The sequence below is a fragment of the Brachionichthys hirsutus genome, chromosome 7 (genome assembly GCF_040956055.1).
Source record: "Brachionichthys hirsutus isolate HB-005 chromosome 7, CSIRO-AGI_Bhir_v1, whole genome shotgun sequence".
In the NCBI taxonomy this organism is placed as follows: domain Eukaryota; kingdom Metazoa; phylum Chordata; class Actinopteri; order Lophiiformes; family Brachionichthyidae; genus Brachionichthys; species Brachionichthys hirsutus.
This window is the reverse complement of record NC_090903.1, coordinates 4,209,431-4,235,524: the sequence shown is the minus strand read 5'-3', so window position 1 is coordinate 4,235,524 and position 26,094 is coordinate 4,209,431. Positions and strand designations below refer to the sequence as shown.

Here is a 26,094-nt window from a genome sequence, read left to right as displayed (position 1 = left end):
ACTCTGACAGAAGGAACCCACTGGGCCCCCCCTGTAATTCCTTTAGATTTGTGTATTAATGTGCGAAGGTTTACTCAAAGTACTTCAGTTCTACTCGTCTTCTACCATTAAACCCCAAGGAAAGTTTGTGAGTTGATGAGGGTGGCTGGCAGCACGACAAGCAGGAAAAAAAACACGATCATTTCCTTATTGCTCCAAACAGGATGTGGGTGTGTAAACTGTTGACATGGGATGCCCGCAGAGCTGTAGGGCTTGGCCAGAGCTTAGGAGATTTGGGGGGAGGAGGAGGAGGGTCTGAGGGGGGGGGGGGGGGGGGGGGGTAGAAGAAGGATGAGACGAGGACCAGAAAGAGGGAAACAAGAAGAGATTCAGTTTCTTTATTTAACATCATCAACCCAGAATGCATTGGGCATGCAAAAACATGGCGACCACCATGTATCAATTTATGTTGCAAACAAAATGGATTTTATTACTTGTACGAAATGTTTATATATTTTTTCCCATGTATTTACATAGTTTTAGAGCGATTTTGTAAAAAAAGCTGCGGGTTCCCTTTTAATAACCCAAAAACACACTCCAATTACTGAGAGCTTTTCAGTGATTGACTTTACAAATAGATTCAACAAGAATTCTACAAACTATACGGATGGACAATATTGAAGTAAATAATCAACAAATCCTCTAACAAATGCTTACATTTGTTGAGAAGCTCAATGTCATTAAGTTGATGTATGAACCAGAATCCAGGATCTCTTCTGGATCATCACCAAATTGAATCATCTGTTTCTGGTCAATAAGTACAATACATCAACCTGCCTTCACACAAACCGAATATCTGTTGTTATCCTTGTCACTTTGATTTGGTTTGTGGACAAAGTTAATCTACTTTCAGGTCTGCGTTTGTGTATTTCCCAGCATCAATAGCCAATACAAATAATTGAAACATCACTCCTGCCCGCAAGTTAATTTCTATTGATTGATCATTTGAACTAAGCGTGGCAAACTAGATGTAAATAATTAAAGAGGAATCACTTTTCATTTGTTTAGATGTTAACTCGGTAATTCCAGTTGAGCAGACTGATAAGCCTGTTAGAATGGAGCAAATTAAGGCTGGTCTACATTCTGTCCGGGGAGACCGCGCCATTGTACAGGATCTTCTTGACCTTTGCTCCACTGGGCACAGTAGACAATGAAGCTGGCCATTATTAGTCTCATATTTCTATGCTTCAGGTAGTTCATAAAACACCCTCTCCCTGATCATTTCTGGACTGAACCTTTTTATATAGCACCTTTCTCGTTTCTTGTTTTGGGGTTGGACATGCCGATTGAAGTAACGGGGAATTAATGCACAACCTTTAAATAAGTGGATGAGGCCTCTTCCTCTTGAACCCAAATAGATTGGTTGATCTGCTTGTACACTAACGGGCTGTTAACCACTCAGTCTTACATCATACAATAATCGGGGGGTGGGGGTGGGGGGGGTTATTAAAGATCACATATACGCAGTTTCCAGACACTTATTTGAACTATCTGTGTCAGTCTTTGGTCAAAATAGCAAACCGATGCTGCAGGACAGCGCCCCCTCTATTCTGTCTCAAACAGCTCTGTCAGAAAATCCTCTGAAAATTAACCTAAGTTCATTGAGTGCACGTACATCTTGTGCACGTTCCCCCTCTGTGACATCACAGGGGGCAAGATTTCTGCCAGACACGTTTCAGTAGGTAATTACAGAACTACGCAAACTATGCAGAATTCACTTGATTTATTTTGCTGTTTTTGGGCTGGTAGTGACCAAAAACCACCATAATAGTGTAGAAACATGGGAAAAGTGAGTTTTTCATAATATGTCTCCTTTAAATCAAGTCAAAATGCTTTTCAAAGTTCAGTGCGTTGCCATTTGTGTGATTACAGATTAACAGTAGCCTTTGCTTTGTGCAGGCGCAGGCGCTGATGCTAACCGCCCACCTTGTCGGAAAGCCAAAGATGTGAGGAAGGAGCGACGTCTTCACAAAGAGCAGATGAAAGTCGGTGGGGATCCTTCCATCGTCTCTCCTGCCCCGACGTCCCACTCCCAGAACAACCCGCCCAAAGTCTTGGAAGATTTCATCGCTGAATCATTATGTGGTAACTCTTGCCTTGAGGTGAGTAAGTAATATAAATTTAAGTGCTTTATTCTCTCTTTTTATTAATATGAAGTAAACATTTGCCTCTTGCAATGAGTACAGCTGCTTTCAGATTGAGCGTTTTGTCTCTACAATGTTCGGATTCACTTAGCTTGATAGTTTCGTAGAGCCGCCTAGCTCCAGTGACTTCACCATGTGTTTATATGTGGGGAGAGGATAGCTGGCCAGAGCAGAGTGGAACAAAACCCTCTTCTTGCCTGCTTGAATTCCGCCAAACGACAGGCACACCACACACACTGGGTTGCATTACCCTACTGATGATATTAAAACCACAGCTCAGCCAGTATGAAACAACATGGAAATTACCTCTGGCATGGTTTGGAACGATGTAGAAAGATCTTTGCCAAAGGCCTCAAGCTGTGGTCGGTGGTGTAAGCGTCATTCTTGGTCTTGACCAAAATCTGAGCCAGATGCAGTGATGAGCCCGAGTCTGTCTCTTCTGTCTCTGTACCCTTGAGACTGTAGCGGCAAGACCGACACTCAGACGACTCTTTTCACTTGGAATCATTTGTTTGCCTGCAATTACAATTCAATTTCTCTAAGTGGGCATGAACACAAGGTCATCCCTCGTGAAGGAAAGATAATCGTATGTTTTAAAAGCCAAATAATTGAGAGAGTCTCCATTTGACCCTTTTATCTGTGCACGTGGCAAGGCTGCGTCAGATTTGCGGCTAATGGACAGTTTGGCTGATAAGCAGCGTGATGGATCTATCTGATGCTGTATCTCAGGGCATGCGTACTGGTAACTGAGCAGTACAAACGTATTTACGTTTACATTGGAGTATTTTAATTCCATCTATCCAATCTGTTAAAGATATCGCTCTGCGTGGCGAGAACGATCTTCAGGATACCTCAGATATTTTAGAGAGGAAGCTTATACGTAGAAATCTGGTGTCGACGCATGTCTCTGGGTTGGCTTTGTCATCGACTGCTTACTATAAACCTGCTCGGTATTGTCATCTTTGAGGAGCCGGTTAAGTCACTAGTAGGGAGGAGAAGTTAATGTACTGCATTTACAGTCCATTTATTACTTTACTGCTACCGCCTTTCCTTTAGCCTGCCACTAGGGGTCAATGTAAGAATGAGGTTCAGAGCCCCTCAGGCACTCGTAATGGGAAACTGTTCCCCTACCATTCTCCTTTTCACTCTAGTAGACAGTGTCTACCGTGTCTACATAATGAGCTCAGAAGGCTAGTAGATTCTGTTTTAGATCAACATCCCTTTAATCTGAATATTTCTTTTGATTAAACCTAAAGAAAATCTTTTCTGAGGCTTTATTTCAGTCATTTTAATCGAGAATATTGGTGTTAGATTTCAAGGCTGTTATGAGAATCATTCAAATTTAATTTCCATGCTGTCCATGATGTGCTCAGTATTGGTTTACCCACATTATTTCAGCTTATAAAAATATATCTCAATAATAACTAAAAAATAATTAAATATGTATGGAAAACTTCTAATGTTGACCTCCGATTTAAAAGGCCCAGCATCTCTATTTGATTAGTGGATGCAAACTAGTGACATTTGCTTGTGAATCTTCACACGTCAAGATGCTTGTCTCGTTCATGTGATACGTTACTCCAAAAAATAAGCCTGTAAACTAGCGAAAATGAGTAAAAAAGCAAATGTCTTTGAAGAGCTTTTGGGGAGCCAGAAGAGGGGCGGACGACCTCCAAGAAAATAAGGCTTCTTGTAACAGACAAACCAGGAGTCACACTTAAAATGATCAGAGATATTGATTGGATATTTAACTTGAGCTTCAGAGAGCATGGTGAAGCATTGGAAATGGGCTCATACACACAATATCGTAAATACAATGCAAAGAGGCTAATGGTTATTTCTTCTGTCTGAGCTTTGTTGTAAATGTTTTTTTTTACACTCTGTTATCTTGAGTCAAGTGCATTTATTTTTTATGTCCTGATGAAGATGGACACAACACATCCTCTTTGTACCGACCTTGTTTTCCCATAAGCTCCAGTAATACTATTGATGAAAACAAGTCGGTCCTCTGAAGGAGAATTATAAAACGTTATACTGGAAATGTTTCCATTATATTTGAGATCTCGATATTCATGTGATCCAATCAGGAGAGGGTGTTCTAGTTTTATTTCTATATGCCTTCACCATCCTTTTTTAAAGGCTTATATTCGCCGCTTCTGTTGCTCTTATTACGTTGCACCGTTTCCATGTTAACCTTTGTCGGACTATATTCTTTTTGAAGGTGAGGCTAGTGCGCTCCAACCCCCCTTGTCTGCAGTTCAAAGCCTCTTTCAGTGCCTCCTACCAGCTGTACAAACTCTACCAGGTGGCCATTCATAAGGACCCTCCAGACAAACCCTCCGAGAGCCAGGTCAGAGGCTGGGGGCATAGGCCGTCCTGTTCTAGGGGATGCTCTGGGAGGGAGGGAGAGGGCCAGCAGGTTTGGGTGCCTACAGAAGCATCAGAAGGGTTTTTAATCTTACTCTAATGAAGATATTATGTTGGTACTCAGTTTTGCGTTATATAATATGCTAAAATTTATAATAGTTTCAGTATTGTCTGTATTGGAGGTGGAATAATATGAATTCATTTGCAATTAAACTTTCTTTCTTTGGAAGTGGAATGAATTTTGGCGAACCCAAATTTCTGTATGAACTGAATTAATGTGTTGGTATGAAAAAGATGTGCGTAAGAGGGGAGGGCAAAGGGAAAGGAAATGGAGGGGGGGGGGGGATGTTTCCATGCTGGAGAGCAGTGTTTCTCCAGGTGTCTGAGTTGGCCTTCCATCATGCCAGCTCTTCTGTCTGGAGCTGTGGGGTCAGTTTTTTAAGTGGAACCCCCTCATTTATCCCCAGTCTGCCCGCCCCAATCACCCCACCCTCTATAAATGTTCCGTTCAGACGTGCCCTGACAATGTGCTGACTTACCAGTCTGTGGTTAAAAGGTTGGTGGTGCACTAGCCTCATCGTCAACCTGCCCGGCAGCTCTCGGCACACTCTCAGTCTCCCGGAATCCCATTGGTTTGTTGTTTTTTTCTTTGCAATTTCCCATTTCATATTCATTAAATCAAATCAAATCTCAAACTTCAAACAGACTTTCCGTGTTACCTGTGGACTCGGAGACTGATGTGAACCCCCGACATGCTGAAGCGCTTGCATAACATTGTTTAAAGTCATAATTGTGGAGTTCTGCACTGCCCATTCCTCCAATCACCCATGCTTCCTCATCTTCCTCATGCTTCCTCATCTTCCTTGCTCATAGTCGTTGCCAGGATTTTTAAGACTATCCTCCACCTCCTTGCTCCCTTCCCCTTCCATCTTCTACTTGAAGGTGAGGCTAGTGCCCGTCAGCTTTGAGGACCCTCAATTCATGGCGTCCTATGAGCAGTCCGCGGCGCTGTACTCGTGCTACCAGATGGCCGTTCATGGTGATGATGCCAGCGAATGTAGTGAGACCGAGGTACTGCATGGCTACTATTTTTGCACCTACAGCATTGAACAACACATAATTGTTTCAGCCTCTGGACACTTGTGAGTTGTTTTACTGTAGTGTACACAACATTAGTAGAACTTTAGCAGTCATGGGCTCATTATTTTATGTTGGAGCAACTCTATTAAGAGAGAGAGGGAGAGAGTTCACTAGGTTATGCACTATGTTATTTTAGGTGAATGAGTTGTATTGTTTTATTAATGAATAAGAACTTGGAGCAGAAAGCAAGCATAGATTTACAGAGGTTACATTTTTTTATTCATAATACACAGTAAATGATCCAACAGCCCACACCTGTGTTTTGACATGTTATATATATTTAATAGAGGAGAAAATAAAGTCTAGTCAGGATGCAGAGTTGCTGGGCAAACCTGAGAGGGCCTTTTGTCCCTCAGGGCTGGAAAAAAACAGCCTCCCGCCTCCGTCCTCCTGCCAACACGCCTCACTAAATTACCGAATCCTCCAGCTCGTAAAAGGCAAGGTAATTAATAAATAATAAAAGCTGGCAGATTGGGCAGACTGATGGAGATTCTTTCCGAGTGCCATAACACTGGCTCTATTAAGGGGAATGTGCATTTGCGTGTACAGCTTCAGCTCAGGTTTGCAACCGCCCTGGGATCCAGTCAGTTCCACAGTGAAGAAGTGTGGAACTGCACAAACAACTTTTCCTGTCTGCAAAATGAACTTCTTCTTTTAATGATGGACTTTTAGGTTTTGATTTCGACTGAACCATCTGCAGTGCGGTAAAGTGGCGAATTCAAGGTCCACTAGGTGATCCTGGAGAAAGATGGAGTCTGAGTGGTTTGCCCCAGGTGTTTGGTGTGAGCACCACAGCCGATGTACTTCCCAATGCGTCACTAGTGGCAACAAGACGCAACGACTGCCTATCTTTCTCCAGAATCAGCTGCGGCGCCAATAAGTTTGACCAGATGACTCCTCAGTGTACCGTATGTTCTTTCTAATTCACTTTGACACCTCTGCCTCAGGGAGTAGTATCGAGACATGACTCTACACCCAACACATTACTGACAGGGTTCAAAGCATTAAATGGAAAATTCCAACACATTTGTGTGCATGGAGATAATTGTAGATGTCAATGCTGGTTCCACGCTCTAATAAACAGGCACACAACGCTTCCATTTTCCTGGTATTGGACTCCGAATAAGCTCTGCTGAAATGGCAGAACCGGAGATCCTGTCATCTTGCCTTGCCTTGCCCCAACTGTGGTTAGTTTATAACCGGGCATCTCTAATTATTCCCGTACAAATTTATTATGCCCCCCCCCCCCCCCCCCCTCAGTTGGACTCACCACTGTGAAACCCCCTCCTGAGTTTACAGCATTAAATTCAGGGGATTGTTCTTTCTATGCCTGTCAAGATCCTGGTTAACCGGCCTGCGCTTCCCAGAAGCTCCGAGCGCTCCGTTGTCCTGTGGCATTCATAAAGAAATTGGAAACACATGGTTGTTGGTACATTTTGGTGCTGTGCCATTCCATCTTTTGCTGCCGAGGAAAGTATTTGTGGAGGTATTCATTAATCCCTTTAAGTATTACTTAGGAACAGAATGTGGAATAGAGTCCGCCTGGCGCTGAGCCAAGTGATGGAAGAGATTGTGTGTCTTTGTGTGTACGTGTAAGCTGAATTACCTCGACAAAATTGTCCCGCCATTAGACAGTGCAGTCTCCCAGAGGAAAATGGGTTTGTTTGTTTAAGGGTGTATATGCATTTCTCATGATTGGAAGGCGGGCCAGATATTATTTCGTCCACTTCTTATCAGGGTTTCCTGAGCACACTGAAGCACATTCTTGCATTATTTGGAGACACACACGCCCACACAGTCACACTTACTGTTTTTAACTGAACTGAACTGAAGTGCTGACCCGTGACTCTGAGTTCCTCCACATGTGGCATTCATTTACAGGAAAACAAATTCTGTTCAATCTGTATTTATTCTTCATGATGGCCTCGACCAAGACCTGTGCATGGGCAAAACCCAAAAAATAAAACATGACAAACTATTTCAATAAAAGAAAATAAATTAAACTAGGTTTTGGTAAAGATTATGGGATATTGAATCCAAGCTTCCATTGTAGGCCGTCCTCTAGCTACACATTCTTTTTTATATTTATTTTTTTATTGCATCCCTACAGATCAGGGCTTTGCAGCTAGGTCCTTTACTGCACACTCTTTACAATGATCTGGTCAGTGGAAGCGGGGTTCCGTTCATATATATATATATTTTTAATGAGTGAATGCCGTCCCCTCGTCTCTCCAGTAAATGCAGCTATTTGAGTGAGTAAAGCACGATGACTAGAAATCTAGGTAGCAATTAGAGTTAAGCATTTGTGCACGAATGAAGACACAACAGCTCATAATTGAGTGTGTGTGTGGGGGGGGGGGGGGGGGGCTGCTTGCCCACCTAATCATACACAGATGGGTGTTTACTGTAGGAAAGGGAGAGCTAGGGAAGTGATGGGCTCCATGTGTTGTGGCTACAAGTCCAGGTACTCTGGACGCGAGTCCGCTTACAGACGTGCGTGCTGTTGTATCGGGGTTTGAAGGCTAGAGAGAGGTGGGATTCACATGTTTGTTCCCACGCCATCCTCATTCCTTAGACTTTCTCATGTCCTACGGTGTGTTCTTCTATGAATGGGTTTGTGTGTGTCGGGCCGGCGGGGCCAGACGGTCTGTTGTTTGTCAGTTGGCTAGGGAGCAGTCGGTCCCTGCCAGGCTCCAGGAGAGCTGTCTGGTCCTGTCAAACAGCACTGACACAGCGGTGGAAAGCTGCTGTGGTCACCGCTGCTTCTTCAGTAAGTCCTTGGTGGAATTGGAGGATGAGGGACTCCGGGGGGGGGGGCATGAACGCACTTGAACTGATCACGATCCAATCCAATTATGCATTTACAGGCAAAATTTCCTACTCTTACTTGTTTACTCAAATGATAAAGCGTGTTACTAAAAGGTCAATAGTTGCTCAGCCCCACACACTGCAGCGGCGTATACAGATGATGTCATCTAATGACTGCAGCTGTTCTCCTCTTGGTAAACCATTTGTGTGTGAATTTTTTAACAAAACTTTCATTTGTGCCCTTCAGCAGTATCACACGTAGGGGAGGCTCACTGTTCGTATTTTATTAACTGGCATAGCAGTAGTCACTGCAGTGAGGAATGGAAAATTATACTTTACTAGAATGGCTACTCGGGTGGGGGAACTTCGTTTATCGACTGCTACTCAATGAGTGCCCGGCTAGGGTATTAAGAATAAAATATCTCTGAAGGCAAAACGTAATCTAACTAAATGGACTATGTAAGGTATCTGCATGATGAAGTTGTGCACATCCAAAAAAAAAGCACTGGACAGGATTTAATGACATTTTATGACAGGTGTGCATCACAAAAGAGATTTCAAATGTCACATTTTTATGCACTTAAGTAATCTTTGCTTAGATACATTTATAAAAAAACAACAGTTATCCAACAATGGTTGAAAAATCTGTGGAGTTTCACTAATGGAACACAAGCTTATGCAATATCTGTCTTCCTTCCTAATCTTACAGTGTATTTACTAAAATTCCCAAAGTAAAATCCCACTCCAGTTTAATAGTTATTGAAAACCATTTGCTTTAGATGTGAGGGGGAAAATCAAAATGCGAGGCCCACAGAGTGCATCTTTGATTTTTTTTAATTATTCTATTGAGATTGATGAACAAGGTCGGAAAGGTCTGCCCCTGATCCAGTTTTTAACTAGAAAACGACAATCAGAGATTGCAGACCCTCGCCTCCAAAAGACTATTCGATCTTGTGAGACAGTAAACAGGGCTTCCGGATCAGAGGGGCCAAACCTGCTCTAGCTTGCTGCTCCGGAACGTACTACAAGACTCCTTCTGGACTCTTTTTCCCATCATGCCATTCGTGTCCCTCCCTCTTAAAGTGACAGTTTACAGCACAGGCACAATTCCAGATGTAAAAATAATTCTAGAATCTGGATCCAGATCCGGATCAACGCCATTCTCGGGGAGGACCGAGCCACGGACAGAACCTTGCTTGTGTAAAAATTTCAAGTCGATTGGGTTACTAGTTTTTGAGTTATGCGCTCGGACAGACAAACAAACAGACAGACAAACAGACAGACAGACAAACAGACCCAATTGCAATACCCTCGCCTCCTCTTCGGCGAGGGTGATTAGAGGTCCACCCACGCCATGCAGCTCGTACAGCCAAGTCTCCAGAAGCCCAGAGATTCCAAATTGATCTGGAAAAATTAGCTACACAACTTAAAAAGTGAAGCTTCATGAGAACTAGTGAGCTCTGCTCAACAAAATACTTATCTCTTATTTTACGACCTGCTATTGATGACATAATGACGTAACTGACTTTGCCATTCAGTCCCGTCCTGATTCTTCCTTTTGGGCCCTGTGAAGTGAAATGAGGCACACAGATGGGGTGGTCGTATTTCTCTCTTTGGTAAATCTGATCTTGAAACTGTGCATGAGTGCGCGACAGACTGCGTAAACCAAAAGCTGTCCATCAGCGCGCCGCTCCGGCTCCGCTGGTTCTCATTATACTGTGGTCTTTGCTCCCAAACGTGGACGCATGCCACATTTGTCCGGCCTTTGCAGTCCCCTCCTCTCAGATGGGTTCATTTTGGTCCGGCTCCCTCAGCTCATCTGTAAACACACTGCTCTCACAGCTAGTGCTAAAAAAAAATAAGGAACACAGGAAAGAGTAGAAAGAATGGAAGAACGATTTAATGCTTCCACAGGCAGGAGCCTCTGGTAATTGAGATCTGATGTGTTCACTCTAAGCTATTTTGGCATTGGAAGTGCTGATAATTTTAGCTGTCACTATGTCCTCCCTGGCTTAGAGCTTCAGTCGATACGCTAAATGTTTTCATTTGTGTAAATATGGTCTTCCTCTTATGACCTCATGTGAATGGTTCGGGGGGGGCGGGGGGCTCTATTTGATATGTGATATCTGAGTAGACAGAAAATAGTAAGGGATAAACTATATAGGAAAGCAACAGCGATGTGTATGGTTTTCATTTCTGCCTTTTCAAAAGAGTTGTTGACCCAGAGATCTAACTGTCTTCTCCCCCCCCCCCCCCCCCCCCCTGCTCCCTCAACAGTTCCGGAGATTTCTCTGTGATTCACCGCTAGAGGTAGGCATTTCCTTTGCCCTTCTGACAGTTTAATAAACCCGCTTTAAAGCGTCTCTGTGCATGTGTGTGTTATCTGAAATAAAGTGCCCCATCCAAAGAATGTTTTTTGGTGAAATTGCTGATTACGGTTTGAAAAAAAAAAAATTCTAGTTCCTATAGGACACAAAAAGAGAATAGGCGTACATTTATGAGTTCACTTCTTCGCGCACCATGACTTCCAACGGTCTTCGCTCTCTCTTTTCCAAAGCCCCTCTAGCTGGGGGGGTGTTAAGGGATTCAGAGAGGGTTTTTTGTTTCATATTGGAGGGGCTTTAATTTAGCCTAGTCTAAGTGAAACGGGGTGTTGACGGAGGAACATGGTGAAATGTGTTGTCCAGATTTGTGTTCAGCACAAAGTACTTCAAGCTGACCCGTCCTCTGTCCTTTTGACACAAGGGACATGCCACTACTCTTCATTGTGTTTTGTGGTATGATCCTACAACAACACGGCCTTCTGGGAACTGGTGTTGCAGTGTGGTGTCTGCACCCGTCGCTTGATGAGATGAAGCTGCAGCCTTCAGGAACGGCAGTAAACCTTCTGGGTCAGGACAATTACACCTGCAATCAGACCTAGGATGGGCACTTATTGCCGCCACTTTTATAGGACGGAGGTCCTGGAGCACACATGAACCAACTGACACAGAGACGCACTAAAACAGTCGCACTGTGTTTCCCCACGGGCCCCCTCAGGTCTTCACAAATGAACATCATTAGTGTTTATAGGAAACAAGCTTTTACCACCTCGTCAAGGCGGGCGGCCAGGCGTGCCGAAAACACACGCACGCACACACACAAACGCCCTGTGGATCGTCCTGCCTTCACCGTCACCTTCTCTCAGACGGGCTTTGTTTCAGCTCCCTCTCACCCAACCAGTTTTCATTTCTTTCTTTGTCTTCTTTTGTCTCGCCCTCTCTAAATGCGCTCTACTTCTGAGTTCTTTTGCAAGGCGTTCTGCTCTATACCGCTGCGTGTCTGGCTCCATCTGTCTCCAATCAGTGCTATTGAAATACTGGCAGACACTCAGCACACGGATCTACAGACCGTGTCATTTATCTGCTCACATGCAAGCCTGCGTTTATAAAAAAAAAATGTATGCGAACAGCATACCGGTGCTTAGAAATACAACTGCAGCTACTCGCGTGCCAGCGTCTCTGACCGCTTTGTCTGTTGCTCTGTTCAAATGAACCAAAATTGCAGAGAATTGCTGCTGATAAAAATCAGCGGTCACTGTTTCATATTTTCAAAATGTATTTTATGCACAATAACAGACACGTAAATACATTTGTTCTGGCTGATCGCTGACACATCGGCACCTGCAAAGATGAAGTCCAGCAGGAATGTAGGTGTTAGTCACTGTACTTTGAGGGTTGTGCAGCAGCTGCTGGAACAGATGAAGGTTTTTACGGGCTCTGTGGGGTGCATGCACTCATTCTGTTTCAATTTATTTTCCTTTATAACCTCCTAATGTGTCTAACCAAGGGGCAAACACTCATTTACAGGGGGTGTTGGCCAATTAGTCACTAAGTATTTTATGGCCACACCTCTCAGACTTTCTCTTCATCTGCCCTGCTGTTATTTGGTAACTCATTTCTCTCTCTCTCTCTTTTCTATTGACGTTTCTTCAGGTATAGAAAGCGAGATAGACATCAGTATGGAATGCATCAGCTGACATACCAAAGTAGTGAACACATACTGCACCATGACTCAGCTGTAAGCCAATAGAAACATCTGCAAGCTGCACATACTGTAAAACAATTCTGCAAATTTCACTTGACTGTGTTGGAGAAGTGGACATTGTTGCTTAAACACAGTCGTCACCAGTAATGCTTGCAGGACCTATTCTGTGTTAGTAGTTGTGTTTAGTTGTATGTGTGAAAGCAAGAAGGAGAGAGTCTAAAATGTGTTATTTCAAACACATGTTGTTGGTCTGTGCCAGAACCGTAACGGCATCGCCGCATCAGGGCGCCTAACAACTCGGCAAAGCAGGTTTTCACAGAAGTTATGTTAAGCATGGAAACGAGTGGTAACATGATTGGGTTTTCACTCCAAAGCAATCAACGGCATCCCAGTCATCTATAGACTGAACAGGCTGTTTATCCACAGCAGCTAGCTTTAATGAACATGTATAGCATGTGAAATAAGATGCAGAGTAAGTTTAGTAGGATTTGTGATGAAATTGAACGATCAAAGCGACCTCCAAACTCCTATTTATTGTCATCACAAAAAAATCATAAAAAAATCAATTTGTCAAGCTTCCTGTTTGTTATCGAGGTATCAGTACTGTATGGATCATTTTATTAGTATTTTTGATATTAAACTGCAATTAGTTTTTGTCAGTGTAGATATACAATTGAATTGCCTTTTCACCTGAGTCCATTAGTTCGGAGGGGTGGGGCGAGCGAGCGAGACAGACATGTTTAGGTTCGTGTGACCTTTGCCTACCTGAACTCTTGTCTGTTTATTGTTGCTTGAGAGCAAAAGAAAGAGACTGTATCACATTAATCGATGCGTTACATGAACCTCATTGGGTCCAGATCAGGCTTATATTTGTTTGAATTTACTAGAAGTACCAATGAAAACTACCTTTCAAGTATACCTTAATGTCTTTGTAACATGCGCCACGCCACCGCCACCCCATTTTATCAAGTAGGCTGCTCACATGGCCCGATGTTTATGCCATATGCGAGCGATTTGGGGGCTGCAGGAGAGGCTCTGGGTGGTTTGAAGTGTTCCAGAGAATGTTTAGATTGTTGTCACGGTGGCAAGGACACAACCATTAAGCTGTCGTCTGAGGTGACGCACAGGTCAGTCAGACGAGATCGGCCTTGAATGTGGAATGAATTTATAAACAAACGTAGCCGGCCATCGCTTCCATTGATCTGGATTGAACCATCGTTTTCATTTAATTGTGCTCAATTATCTCCCTGTATTACACACCCTGTTCACCTCGCACCCTTACTTTTTACTCCTGACACAACGGAGCCTCTAACAAAGCCGCCAGTGTCCACACACACACACACACACACAGCCACCCAGAATCCTGTACTTGCTCCAGATGTGGTGCCTGTTACCCCTCAACAACCCCAGCCTCAAATATCTTTTTTTTTTTTCTCTCCACTCTTTCTTCCTTTATTGCCTGCTTGCCAGTCACTGAGCTAATGTGCAGTAAACCCCATCATCTCTGTCTCGTATCATGTGTCTTCTGATGTGGAGCAACAGTCAGACAATTTAATCACCCGGTTACCCACACATGAAACGCAAATAGAAATGCACTCTGGTGTCAGACAGGTAATCAGACCTGAGTGTTCAAACGCCTCAGGTCGACAGAAATTATTATTTTTTTTACTAAAAAGTCTAACGGCGAGGAATGCAGAGCACAGTCCCCCTATAGACGATGGTCAGAGAACTACTGTGTGTGTGTGTGTGTGTGTGTGTGTGTGCGTGCGTGCGCCTTTATTCAGGTTTAATTTGGCCAGAATGTGGCTCAGTGGCGCAATGGATTAGCAAACTAAGGCTCGCGGTGTTGTGATAACTAGCAGTGTCTGCGCTTCTTAACTGGATCCAGATGAATGCTAGTGAAGGAGGATCCTGTTACTCGTGCACTGAAGAAAGACGCACACACACACACACACACACACACACACACATACCAATACCGTGGCAACAATATGACTTTTAACCTGAACCTCAATCCTCTCATTTGAATCCTCTGCAAGAAAAGCATTGAAGGGACTCGATTTGGAAAAACCCAGCATGTTGATCCTTCAGAAAAACGCGCGGTGTGTCAAACACTTAGCTGTTTTATTAATGGGCTAGACTCAAGCATGCGGGTCTGCATCTACACCCACATTCTTTCATGCCACATGGTGAGAGCAGACGCAGGCGTATAGGGGAAAGCTTGGCAGCGGTCCACGCTGGTGAAATGGATTTTGCTCATGCATGGTCTTTTATTAAAAAGTCCTCTCCTGGAGGGTTTCTCCGGGTCTCCCTCCTCCTCCTCACACACACACACACACACACACACACACACACACTCCCAACTCTGTATTCCTGCTCTTGCTCCACATTTGGGAGCCATTAGTAGGCTGAACGCGAGGCTACTGTACACCCCCACACATAATGTGCAAGGCTTGTCAAGGGAAAGCCCAGCTCACAACGCACCATCACACAGGTTTGTCTGTTGGTGCGTGTGTGCGCAGAAGACGGCGTAGATGTGTGAATAAAGTGCAAACGGTCTCATTAAATATGTTGTCTCTGCTTTGTCTTCAATGTTTCATACATACTGACCACGTCGCACGCCAGAGTTTGACTTTAGCTATGACTCGTGACCGTGTCCTCTCTCTGTCCACAGGCTGAATCCTCTCCAGATGGGCCAGAGGTGGGCTACGGCTCCTTCCACCAGCAGTACTTGCTGGATGGCCGTATCGTGGCGGTGGGAGTGATCGATATCCTGCCTAGCTGTGTGTCGTCCGTCTACCTCTACTACCACCCCGACTTTGCCTCACTGTCTCTGGGCTCCTACTCTGCTCTCAGGTCGGTTGCAAGGACTCAGACCAGCCACACCATCCCTTCAGTTTTTGTTTTTTAAAGTCAAAATAGAATTGTGAAAACATTTAGTGCTGGTAGAGATGATGCACATTTGAATGTAGGTGGGGGGGAAAGCTTTGGCAATGCTCTGATTATTTACCGTGTCTGAATGTGTGATTTGTGGCTCCCTTCAGAAGAGCAATTACTATGCCTCCCATTCTTCTTCCTCTCTTCTAGTCTTCTTCCACTTTAATTTGGCCTCCCCTTATCCTGCTTTCTCCTTGGTTCTTTTGGCTCCTCCCAAATGTGTATCTTTTCTCAGACTTTGCACAGTGTGAGCGCCGTATCTCTGCAATTTGTCTAACTGTCTGTCTCTTGCTTGATTGGTTGAGGCAGTGTTCCGTTTGGGGTTCAGCTGACAGTTCCACCCCCACCAAGAACAAAGCAGAGATCACACGCAAATACACTCCAGGCACACTTATCTTGTGTTTCCTGTAAAATGTAACTCGATAATGTGCGTGAGTCCTTTTAAAATCCTTCTCCACCAATGTGGGATGCTGTGTGCCTTACTCTTCAAAGTCAGTATGTACAGGTGTTAGATTTTGAGTGCTCGTATGTGGATGAATAGTCACAGGGTGGGTCGGGCCAGCAGTGAGGACGGACGGGCTCTGCTCTTACGGAGGGAGAACCCTGGTCATCATAAACATGCAGATCACTTCTGATCTTTAAAGTCTGACTCCAGGAGTTACACAGAGTGCTCGGTCTGTGGAGGAGGTTTTGGAGAAGTGAGCCAGTGGAGCCCAGGCCTTTGATCAGGTCTGGACCCTCTCCACTCTTCTTGACCCCGCTGACTGTCCAAAACTCCCAGATTGCACAAACCATAACAATTCATAGTGCACTTGGTTTCTAAGATAAGTAGCAGTCTTTCACTTTCTCTGAGTAAGAGGTTATGGAACGACTTGACATTTCATGGTTTCAGTGGTGACTTGATATACTCGATATATCGCGGGTTGTTCCACGTGCAATGTATGAAATTATCATATTGCTTGTATTGAGTACAAATTGTTAACGTAAATGTTTTAACGTATCGGTATGTAAAACTCTCTCCTGCTGCACCTTCCATGGCAACCGACCAGCACACAACCCCCCCCCCCCCCATCCGGAAATCTTTCCTGCATGCATGCATGTTTTTGTGTTGGAGAGAGCTAAAGAAAGTTACGACCCCAGGCGAGTTTACGAGTTACGAAGTTGTTCTTTGAAGATGGAGACGGAGGACTGGCTCTATCGTCTGGCAGTGGTTCGGGTTTCGCCAGGAAGACGTGGAACAAAGTACAGTTATCTGCAAAATATGCCGCTCAACCGTAGCCACCAAAGGTAGCGGTAGCACAAACATGTTTCACCACCTGAAATGATGCCATCGACTTCAAAACGAAGAATGCCTCGAGCTCCGCATGTCCACTTCTCCTCCTACGTCCTAGAAAATGTCAAAGAAACCAGAAAATACACCGAAGCAAATCACTAGCAGCATGCCATTATTTCTGGGTATTTTTTAAAAGCTTGGGAGCGCAGCAGACTGGTTTGAAATAAAAGGTTCATTGAACTTAACTTGATTGTGATCCCCCCCCCCTTTTTTTTTTTGCATGCAGATCTCCAATCCAACAGTAGGGTCTGCTTCAATCATTATACTCGTGCCATTTTATGCATCAAAGTGTGACATTTTAACATTTATATAGTGATTTAGAGGAGAAATCAGAATATTGAGATACATAACGTGTATTGCGATAAAGCCTAAAAATATCTCAATATTGATTTTAGGCCACATCGTGCAGCCCTAGTGGTGATCTTCAGTTGGTGTTTTTACCATTTCTGTATGGTCTGCATCTGGGGTGGGAGTAGAGATGGACTGCTTGGATAAATGTTTATGGAGCCCTGTGTGCAGGATCCCTTTATTATGGGAATTATGGGAGATTTCTGTTGCCCACGAATCCACGATCCTGATCCATATTGGTGATATGTCATTTAGTATTTTTTATATACTTTAAGCAAATTAGTTATAAAATAGAATAGAATAGAATAGCACTTTATTGTCATTTCACATGGTGATGCAATGAAATTAAGTACGGTCAGATTCAAATTAGTTCATGCTGATCGAATACATTTCAAGAGCTTTTGACTGGCTTGGAACATCTTAAATTTTTATACACGTGACTGGGCTTAAAGTGATCTCTTCTGCTAACCAAGCTGCTGTTTGCTTCACATCAACAGAAAATCAGTCAGACTTTTACATATTGATAATCATCACTGTTATCTCATTTTTCAGCACCTTGTGGGATGCAATATTTTAGTTAGTTGCTTTGTGTGTGTGTGTGTTTGAGGGAAGCTGTGCAGGAGCAGAGGGCTTGATAATTGGCTTGTGCTGGAGTGTCAGATGGCTGAAGAGGGTATAATGGAGGACTCAAGCTGCTGCTGCTGCTGCCATGGGCGGGAGGTGGGGGTGTGAATCCTCAATTGAAAGGGGTGCTGCACAGCATTTTGTGAATGAAGCCCTCACCTCTCTTGACCCCCTCCCAGCCTCCCTTCCCTAATTCAGGGCTGCCGGGTGCTTTTGTGAAGAGGGGATGGGAACCCAGGAACCTGGCAGCAGGCGGGTGACCTTCTAGCACCTCGCTCTAGCTGCCTCTCTTCTCCCTCCTTTTCTCTCTCTTGACCCTCCTCTTTTATATTCTCCTCCTGCTCTCCCTCTCCCTATTTGTCCCCCTCCCTGGCTTGGTCTGCTTTGTCCCATGCCTTATTTTTCAGTGCATCTATTTTATTTTAAGACCTCTCTCTCTCTCTCTTAAATTTGTAAGAAAGGGAATTCTCCCCACTTCTTTTAGGCGAGTGAGGCACAGAGGGTGGAAGGAAGAGAGAAACAAAAAGGGAGAATAAAGAGTAGCTGGAATGTAGTTATGGAATAATGAAGGGAACGGCAGATGGATAGAGGATAATAGGCTTTTAGAAAGAGGATGCAATTAAGGAAGAGACTATTGGGGAGAAGTAAAACAGGCAAGGCATTTACTGTATTTCAAGAAGCTGTATAAATCTTCCAGGTTCTAAATCTTGAATTGATACGCTCGCGCCCTTTTTACACTACCTTCTTTTCTGTTTGAGCGCTCAGTGCCGATAGAGAGAAGCCAGTTGTTTTTTGTTGTGTAATGAAATGAGACCAAGAAAAGCTGTCTTTTTAGTGTGGGAGTTTACTTCCTCTGCAAGGGCGCTTGAAAGAGCTACTACCTGCATTTATTTATATCCCCATTTCTATGCTGTTAATATACTAACCTTAAAATTTGTTTTTACACATTTTATGTTAGCTGGTAAAGTGTATTGCACTATTAATCCATATATTCACAATTTAAAAATTCAACAGGCTGTGCATACATTTATAGAGGAAACAGAAATGTCAACTTCTTGGCATTATATCCATAATAAATACGACTGTGAATAACTCAAATCAGAAGTTAATTATTTGATGCATTTAGATGACACCCATTTTACACTGTAAACTGTGATCATGATTACTATTATGGTCTGGAATTTGCAACCATGGCCTGCGGTACAGCAGCTGCATGCAGTATAAGCTAGAGAAGAGCATAGTGGAGGAGTGAGCCATCATTGTAAGAAGCAATAACAAATATGTGGCGCCTCTGACAGCATGACGACTGAGCATTTTCTTAAAGGGCCTCTGACAAGTTGTCTGTGTTTTTTCTGCTACAGGGAGATCGCCTTTACCAGGCAGCTTCAGAAACAGTCCCCCAAACTGTTCTACTACTACATGGGCTTTTACATCCACTCATGTCCCAAGATGCGGTATAAGGTATAACTCACATTGACATGTGCAACATTTTCATGTTTTTCACTATTGTATGAAGGTGATCCTCCACATGAATGGCTTAAATTATTATTATTTTTTTTAAATAGCATCATGCAAGCATTACATAAACATTCCTGAGAGCAAAGACCTCAACAGGAGACTGCCTGTTTGCATGTATAACTAATTTCCACGTGAATCTTCGCACCTACTTTCAACTAATTGCAGTTAGGAATTTAGATGTCTATAAGTATAATGATACATATCAAGTGTACTTGAAGAAAACAGTTCCCTAACTGGTTCAGCAGTGAATTAAAGAAAATATTCCCTTATATATGTTCACAGACTGATAAGAGGTGCCCTGTTGGAGATCCTTTAATACTGTCAAGATAACATGAACATTCAAATGCATTATATACAGACCCTCTCCAAAAAAATTTAATATCATGGAAAAGTGCATTTATTTGCATAATTCCATTCAAACAGTCATACTTTCATGGATTATAGAATCAGGGGCCACAATCGAAATAATTTCAAGTATTCATTTGTTTATTTTTACATAATTTCATCTTCCAGCTCATAAAACCCATGAAAACAGGAATTCAAAAATATTAGTATTACAAAAATAAGGATATATATGTGAGTGAATTAGATTGACTTAATACCAGTACAGACTGAGGAGGAGGAAAAAGAATTGAGAGGAGGAAAGACAAGGCTGCAGAAGACATTGAAGGTTGAGAAAAAGATCACTGTGTTGATGGCAACTGTAACTCAGAAACAAGACATGTACAGTCAGACACAGACACTTTTGTATGCCGCTGTCGTTGATGTACTCCGGAGAAATTTATGGCATTGTGCCACATCTTTTTTTTAATCCATTTACATCTTGATTTGGGCATGTGAGTTTGTTTTATTTATGTGACAGTGTGATGAATCTCAATCACATTGCTTGTCTGTGAATGCCCCCCCCCCCCCCCCACCCCCCCTTCAGAGGCGTTTACTCCCCGAAACCCCGATATCTGTTCTCGTGTGTCATTGCTGCATCCTGTTCTCAATGTCCCCACTGCTTCCTATTTTACCATTGGCGAGGAAGACAGAACAAGGGTGAGAAGGTTGCCCAGTTCCCACCTTTGGGCTCTCACTCTCCCACAGAAAAACACCCGCACTCAAATTCACTCTCAATACATGCACAGTGCTTTGCTGTGTTGTCTAATTTGCACATTTGTCCAAGTAGTTCATTAATGCTTCCACATTCTGTGGAAAAGTTGAAGTTGTTAGGATAGGGAGCCACTAAACTCCACTGTTATTGTGATGGAGGATTACTGGTTTCTGAATCTCAGGCCTGCTGCTTGCCTCTTTATGGTCCAAAACGCCAGCCCTTGAACCCCGCTGGACACCAGTTAAACCCCTCAAGCAGCACTCCTACTCTCATTTTACCCACAACCACCCACCTCCTCAAACCATGTCAAAATCTGATGACATTGAATTACTGTAAGTTTATGAACTCGTTGCTTGTTCTCAGCACTGTAATTTTATGTTTCTGGCATCAACAGCTGCTTTACAATGACCTCCGTCAACACGTTGTCACCTCTATCTCTAATCACTCTAAGATGCTGAACATCCTTCCCATCTCTGGGATGGGAAGGATGTTATATATATATATATATATATATATATATATATACAGAGAGAGCGCAATGTATTATATTATGTAAGACTTACTTTAATCAAAAATTAACATCTTTTTGTCACTACCGAAACCATCATGTCACAACCAAAACCTTTTCATATGTTTCGCTAGTGATGTTTTGTGCTAGTTTTTGGCATAACTCAACAATGCTTGGCACAGCATGGCTACAAAAACAGTTTTGAACATGTGTACAGAAATAGAAAACACAACATTAAGCATTAAAATCAAAAGTGCTGACTTCATTGCAGAAGTTATGTGTTTGTTGGTGACAGTCCTTACAACCACCGACTGATTTTTAGACTTAAAAACTGTAAAGGAACTACTCACCATGTGGCCAGGAATGAACAGGAATGTAATTTCTCTTCTTGGTGAAATATCTGGGCGTGTATCTAAAACCAAGCCCCGCCTACATGCTGAAACTCTTTGTGTTTCGGTAGTGACATGAAAACGTGGGACAGGATTTTTTGCATGAAAGATTTACATTTTTTAAAAATCTAGAAAATCAATCTAAAATTCCAACTACCCTTTAATAGAAATCCAAAAGATCTATTAAAATAAAATATTTAGGACAATTTCAAAAATCATTTAAATGTTATTTTCATGAATTGAAATATAGCAGTCAGAGGTTGGGACAGCCACCTCCCAATAGAAAGTGACATATAAAAGAGTATTCTTCATGTATTAAATTTTATGGTATCTCAATTTATGTTAGAATAGATCATAACATGATATTAGTATGTATCTAAGGTCTGAACAATTTATTGTTTTTTTTTAAAATATGATTTTCATTGTGGGACAGTGTGGTAAAAGGTTTTCAGCCTCAAAACATATATAATAATTGTAAAAAAATAAAGCTTACTAATTCGCGGATTTTGCCTATTGCGGGTTATTTTTAGAGCGTAACCCCCCGCGATAAATGAGGGACCACTGTGTACGTTATATAATGTAAATGCAAGCACAGTATGGCGGGTATAGGGTGGAGAAAAGGCCCAAAAGAAGAAAGCTTGGCTTTAATGAATTCTTGGCCTAGCCTGGAATATCATACGCCATGTTTATCCATGTAAGCACTGCAGCATTCAGAGTATGCCCAGAGACAAGGGTTCAGGGTGGTTTTTTTTTTATTTTTTTTTATTTTTTTTAACACATTCACACATAGGAAAGAAAATGTCACTACTATAAGCCTGACACCATCAAGACACACACTGATGTAAGAGAGTAAGTTCACATCTGGTGTGATTGTTTAAATCACGATCACTTTACCCTGCACTCCATCCCACACATTTTACTTAGTCCCCCCCCGTTTCAACAGCCCACAAAACGTACTCAGGGCTTCTTGCACTGTGATTTAATGAATTTCAATTGTCTCTTTTGAATTAAAAAGGAGTAACTGACCGACACCTTGTTTAGATTTTACATTCCTTCGCACAAGTGAATGTATGTGTTCCCAGTTGCCCATTGGTTCTATTTAAACACTGAATAAGCAGACTTTGATGATGACAACCAAGTCCCCCACTTGCCATTCTGCAGTACCTGGTTCTAATGGATCAAGTACTCTTCAAGTGTGGAATGCACACACATGTATAGATACCCAGTGGGTGAGAGTGGTGGCCTTCCATAAAGTTGTTCTTAGTGCTATTATTGTTGGCTGTGAGAATGTCTTGCTCTGAGCCCAGGAAATCATTACATTTTCCATTGAGGGGAAGGAAGAAAGAGTGAACAAAGTGAGTGAAAGGGGGGAGGAAGAGGACATGGGGACAGAGAATAAGTAGTAACAAAATGTGTGCCAAATGAGAAAAGGAGGTAAGATGAAAGGATTATTCTTTTCCCAGCATCACTTCACTGGCTTTCACAGAGCCCTTTTGCTGCAGACCCATTCCCCACAAAACAAAAAAACGCCATCAGAGGTTTCAGTGCTCTAACAACAGCCAGCACTTCTGAACATGACCAAAGCTTTTGAATTTAGTGGATCTGAAATTAAGCCATCCAGGTGTCAGTCAATGTCTGGAAGAGTATGTTAGGATATGGCTGTTTTTTCTTTTTTTTTTAATGCCTATCTTGTCACCTGCTTGCACATGCTTGGTCCTTTTTAAATCAGTTGGGCATGACAAAATGCATTTTCACAGGAGGTGCAGGATGCCCAAACCGTTGAAGTCTTTCCTCTCTGACCTTATCTCCAAAACATTTAACCTTCACTGTCCCACCAGCTCTCTAGCTTTTCCCATTATTGTCCTAGCATTCAAAGTCCCTACTCTCAATCCTAAACTCATCCATTCCCTCTTCTCTCGCTGCTCATGCACCTGTCTTCCGCCTCTTCTTCGTCTCTGTCTTTGACCCATAGTAATCCAATTTCCAGCAGTGTCCTGTTGGTTAGTAACGCTGCTGGCAGTCAATACCCTCGCCGAAGGGGAGGCGAGGGTATTGCAATTGGGTCCGTTTGTCTGTTTGTCTGTTTGTCTGTCTGTCTGTCTGTCTGTTTGTTATGCGCGCATAACTCAAAAACTAGTAACCCAATCAACTTGAACTTTTTACACAAGCCAGGTTCTGTCCGTGGTCTCGGTCCTCCCCGAGAATGGCGTTGATCCGGATCTGGATCCAGATTCTAGAATTATTTTTACATGATCTGGAATTATGCCTGTGCTGTAACATGGGAGTGTCACTTTAAGAGGGAGGGACACGAATGGCATGATGGGAAAAAGAGTCCAGAAGGAGTCTTGTAGTACGTTCCGGAGCAGCAAGCTAGAGCAGGTTTGGACCCTCTGATCCAGAAGCCCTGTTTACTGACTCACAAGATCGAATAGTCTTTTGGAGGCGAGGGTCTGTGATAGGGTTAATTGCATATTTTCAATTGTCTGCAATCTCTGATTGTCTTTCTAGTTGTTAACGCAATTCCCTGCATTTGTCTGGGCTTGAGACCGGCACGAGGGAGAATCTTATATTAATGAAGATGAATTAAGAACTCCCTCAAATGCTCTGTCTCATCTCTGCAGGTTAAAACATGCTAAAATGCTCAGAGCAACAGCTATACAGAACCCTGCAAGCATTTTGTTTTCAGTCCGGGGTCCATTTTGACATCCTATTTGTATTTGTCTGACCTCAAATTATGTGCGTCACTTGTTGCACTTCTGGTCAGATGAAGAGTGACAGTGAGTTCAAGGTATCTAGAGACATTTAAATTACTACCAACCATGCTATGTATTTTTTATTTATTTACATTTTTACATTTGCACAAGGACATTTTCATCTTACGTACTTTTATTTTTGCTTCCAAAATGATATTGCCTTTTTACATTATTTGATGAGTTGTACTGAAATCTGTACCAGTGAGCAGAAATGTTTGTGTAAAAGTGGGCTTATGCAGGTCCAGGCAAAGTGCAGCCATACCTTTCTCTCTTTCTGTAGCTCTTTTTGTTTCCATTTTTCTTTCAGCAACTGTTTTTTAGAAACCGCCACCATGCTGGTTGGGATGAAAGATTGAAAGAGATGGAGGGATAAGATGGAGCAAACTTTCCATTGATTTCATTTTGAGATCATTTATTCTAATGCTATTTCTGTGTGTGAGCAGGCAGGGTTTGTGCATAGATTTGCAGTGGCATGGATCCCATTCCTCCAATTGTCACATCTGCATAAGATGCATTAAGTCATAGTGGCTCAAACAGACAAGGTATAAAGTTACTGTGGTGGGTGCGCAGCGTTCCGTGTTGAAATTGATGCCTTTAGCCACATATTTACTGTAATAGATATTTTTCTCCAGCCCTCTCTTTTTAGGTTCTTTTCCCCTGAAACGAAACACTATTTTTTTAGAAGGTATTATTTGGTTATGCCAATATCATTACTTTCCAACAATCCTCATGTTAAAAACGTGCACCCTTCATAATAAGATCACATCCAACCAAGCCTATTGTGAAGTTTAAAAGCTAAAACATACCCCTTTTGTTGCTTTCCAGTTCTCTACACCACCCTTAAACGGGAGCCTTTCTGACAGAAACCGTTTTGTTTCGTTTAGCTCGACAGGAGACCACCAACAGCGCATCACTCGGCAGAAACGTTTGTTTAAAGTTTCTGATCGTTTCTCTTTTTATGCCTCATTGTCTCTATACACCCCCTTTTGTCTTTGGAAGATTGTGATTTCAACAAATTGTTACCAGACCATGGCGCAGTCTGGGGGCAGCCACTGTTTGGTACTTTCTAGGAGGAGTGCTGACAGAGTGAGGGGCCTAACTGAGCAAAGCTCAAGAGGTCAGGTCAGATGGTTCAGTCCTGCTTTGTGAGGAAAGACCAAACTGTGGGGGTTAGCTGGTGGCAAAAGGGTAGAAACGAGGGGTATGGTGTGAAGGTCACAAGGGATGGTGTCATGCTGAGCCGACCCAGAACCCTCGAGCTGCCAGCCTGATGTGTTTTCCTTGCCACCTTTCCTTGAGTCCATAAACTTCACCGGTATTTATTTTCAATCCTGCTCCAGCTCCGCAACTTTGTCTGGCAATACTACGTTAGCTCCTGCTAACCGCACTGGCCATGAGGGTGCATTGTTTTAGAAGTTATCAATGATCAACCTTGATAAACCTTAGTGGGGGAAAAAAAATAAGCTTGTCTCATAAATGCTGTTAGACATTTACTCAGAGTTTTGGGTGGAGGGCTTTGCAGCTAGAAGATTGTGGTGGTGTTTTAAGGACAAGATTAGTGGCTACAACTCTGACGGTAAGTCAGAAAGCTGTGGTCTGCCTCAGACAGGCGTAACAGCTTGCCTGCCCATAAAGACCAGAGGAGATAAAGAGATAAAAGTGCCCAGTCTGTGCGCTGATGCCCATAAAAGTGTTGCCATTGGTTCTCAGGACTCTGCCGAAATGTGATCCTGTAAAAATATTTTCTCCTCATTAACCTGTCATCCTTGGAAACGTGATGCATAGCCATGCAAGGGAGTGCTTGGATAGACTGGGGTGGCTGAGGGCGTTGTTTCGGGGCCCAAGGGGGAGAATTACTAGCATGAATTCTTTATTTGAAGGTGGCCCTATGGTAATGTGTTGAGCAGGGTGAAAAGGCTTTGCTGGGCCCATATTGTTTAAAGAACGGCAGCTAGCATAAATCTCCCCTAACACAGACCCCAGACATGTTCAGGCCACTCACCACTCACACCAGACCAATAATCACACGTTCCCATAAATCTCTATGAACATATTGTCTCAGAC

General features: G+C 43.0%; 1 protein-coding gene across 1 annotated transcript in view; it reads left to right on the top strand.

Annotated features, from left to right (window-relative positions):
* Positions 1–26,094, top strand: part of LOC137895755 (arginyl-tRNA--protein transferase 1) — a 46,106-nt gene that overhangs the window by 8,717 nt on the left and 11,295 nt on the right. The window contains exons 6-11 of the mRNA XM_068741260.1: positions 1,939–2,141; positions 4,405–4,533; positions 5,493–5,621; positions 10,776–10,808; positions 15,199–15,380; positions 19,128–19,227. Of these exons, the coding sequence (XP_068597361.1) occupies positions 1,939–2,141; positions 4,405–4,533; positions 5,493–5,621; positions 10,776–10,808; positions 15,199–15,380; positions 19,128–19,227 (776 nt within the window). The remainder of the gene's footprint in view (positions 1–1,938; positions 2,142–4,404; positions 4,534–5,492; positions 5,622–10,775; positions 10,809–15,198; positions 15,381–19,127; positions 19,228–26,094) is intronic.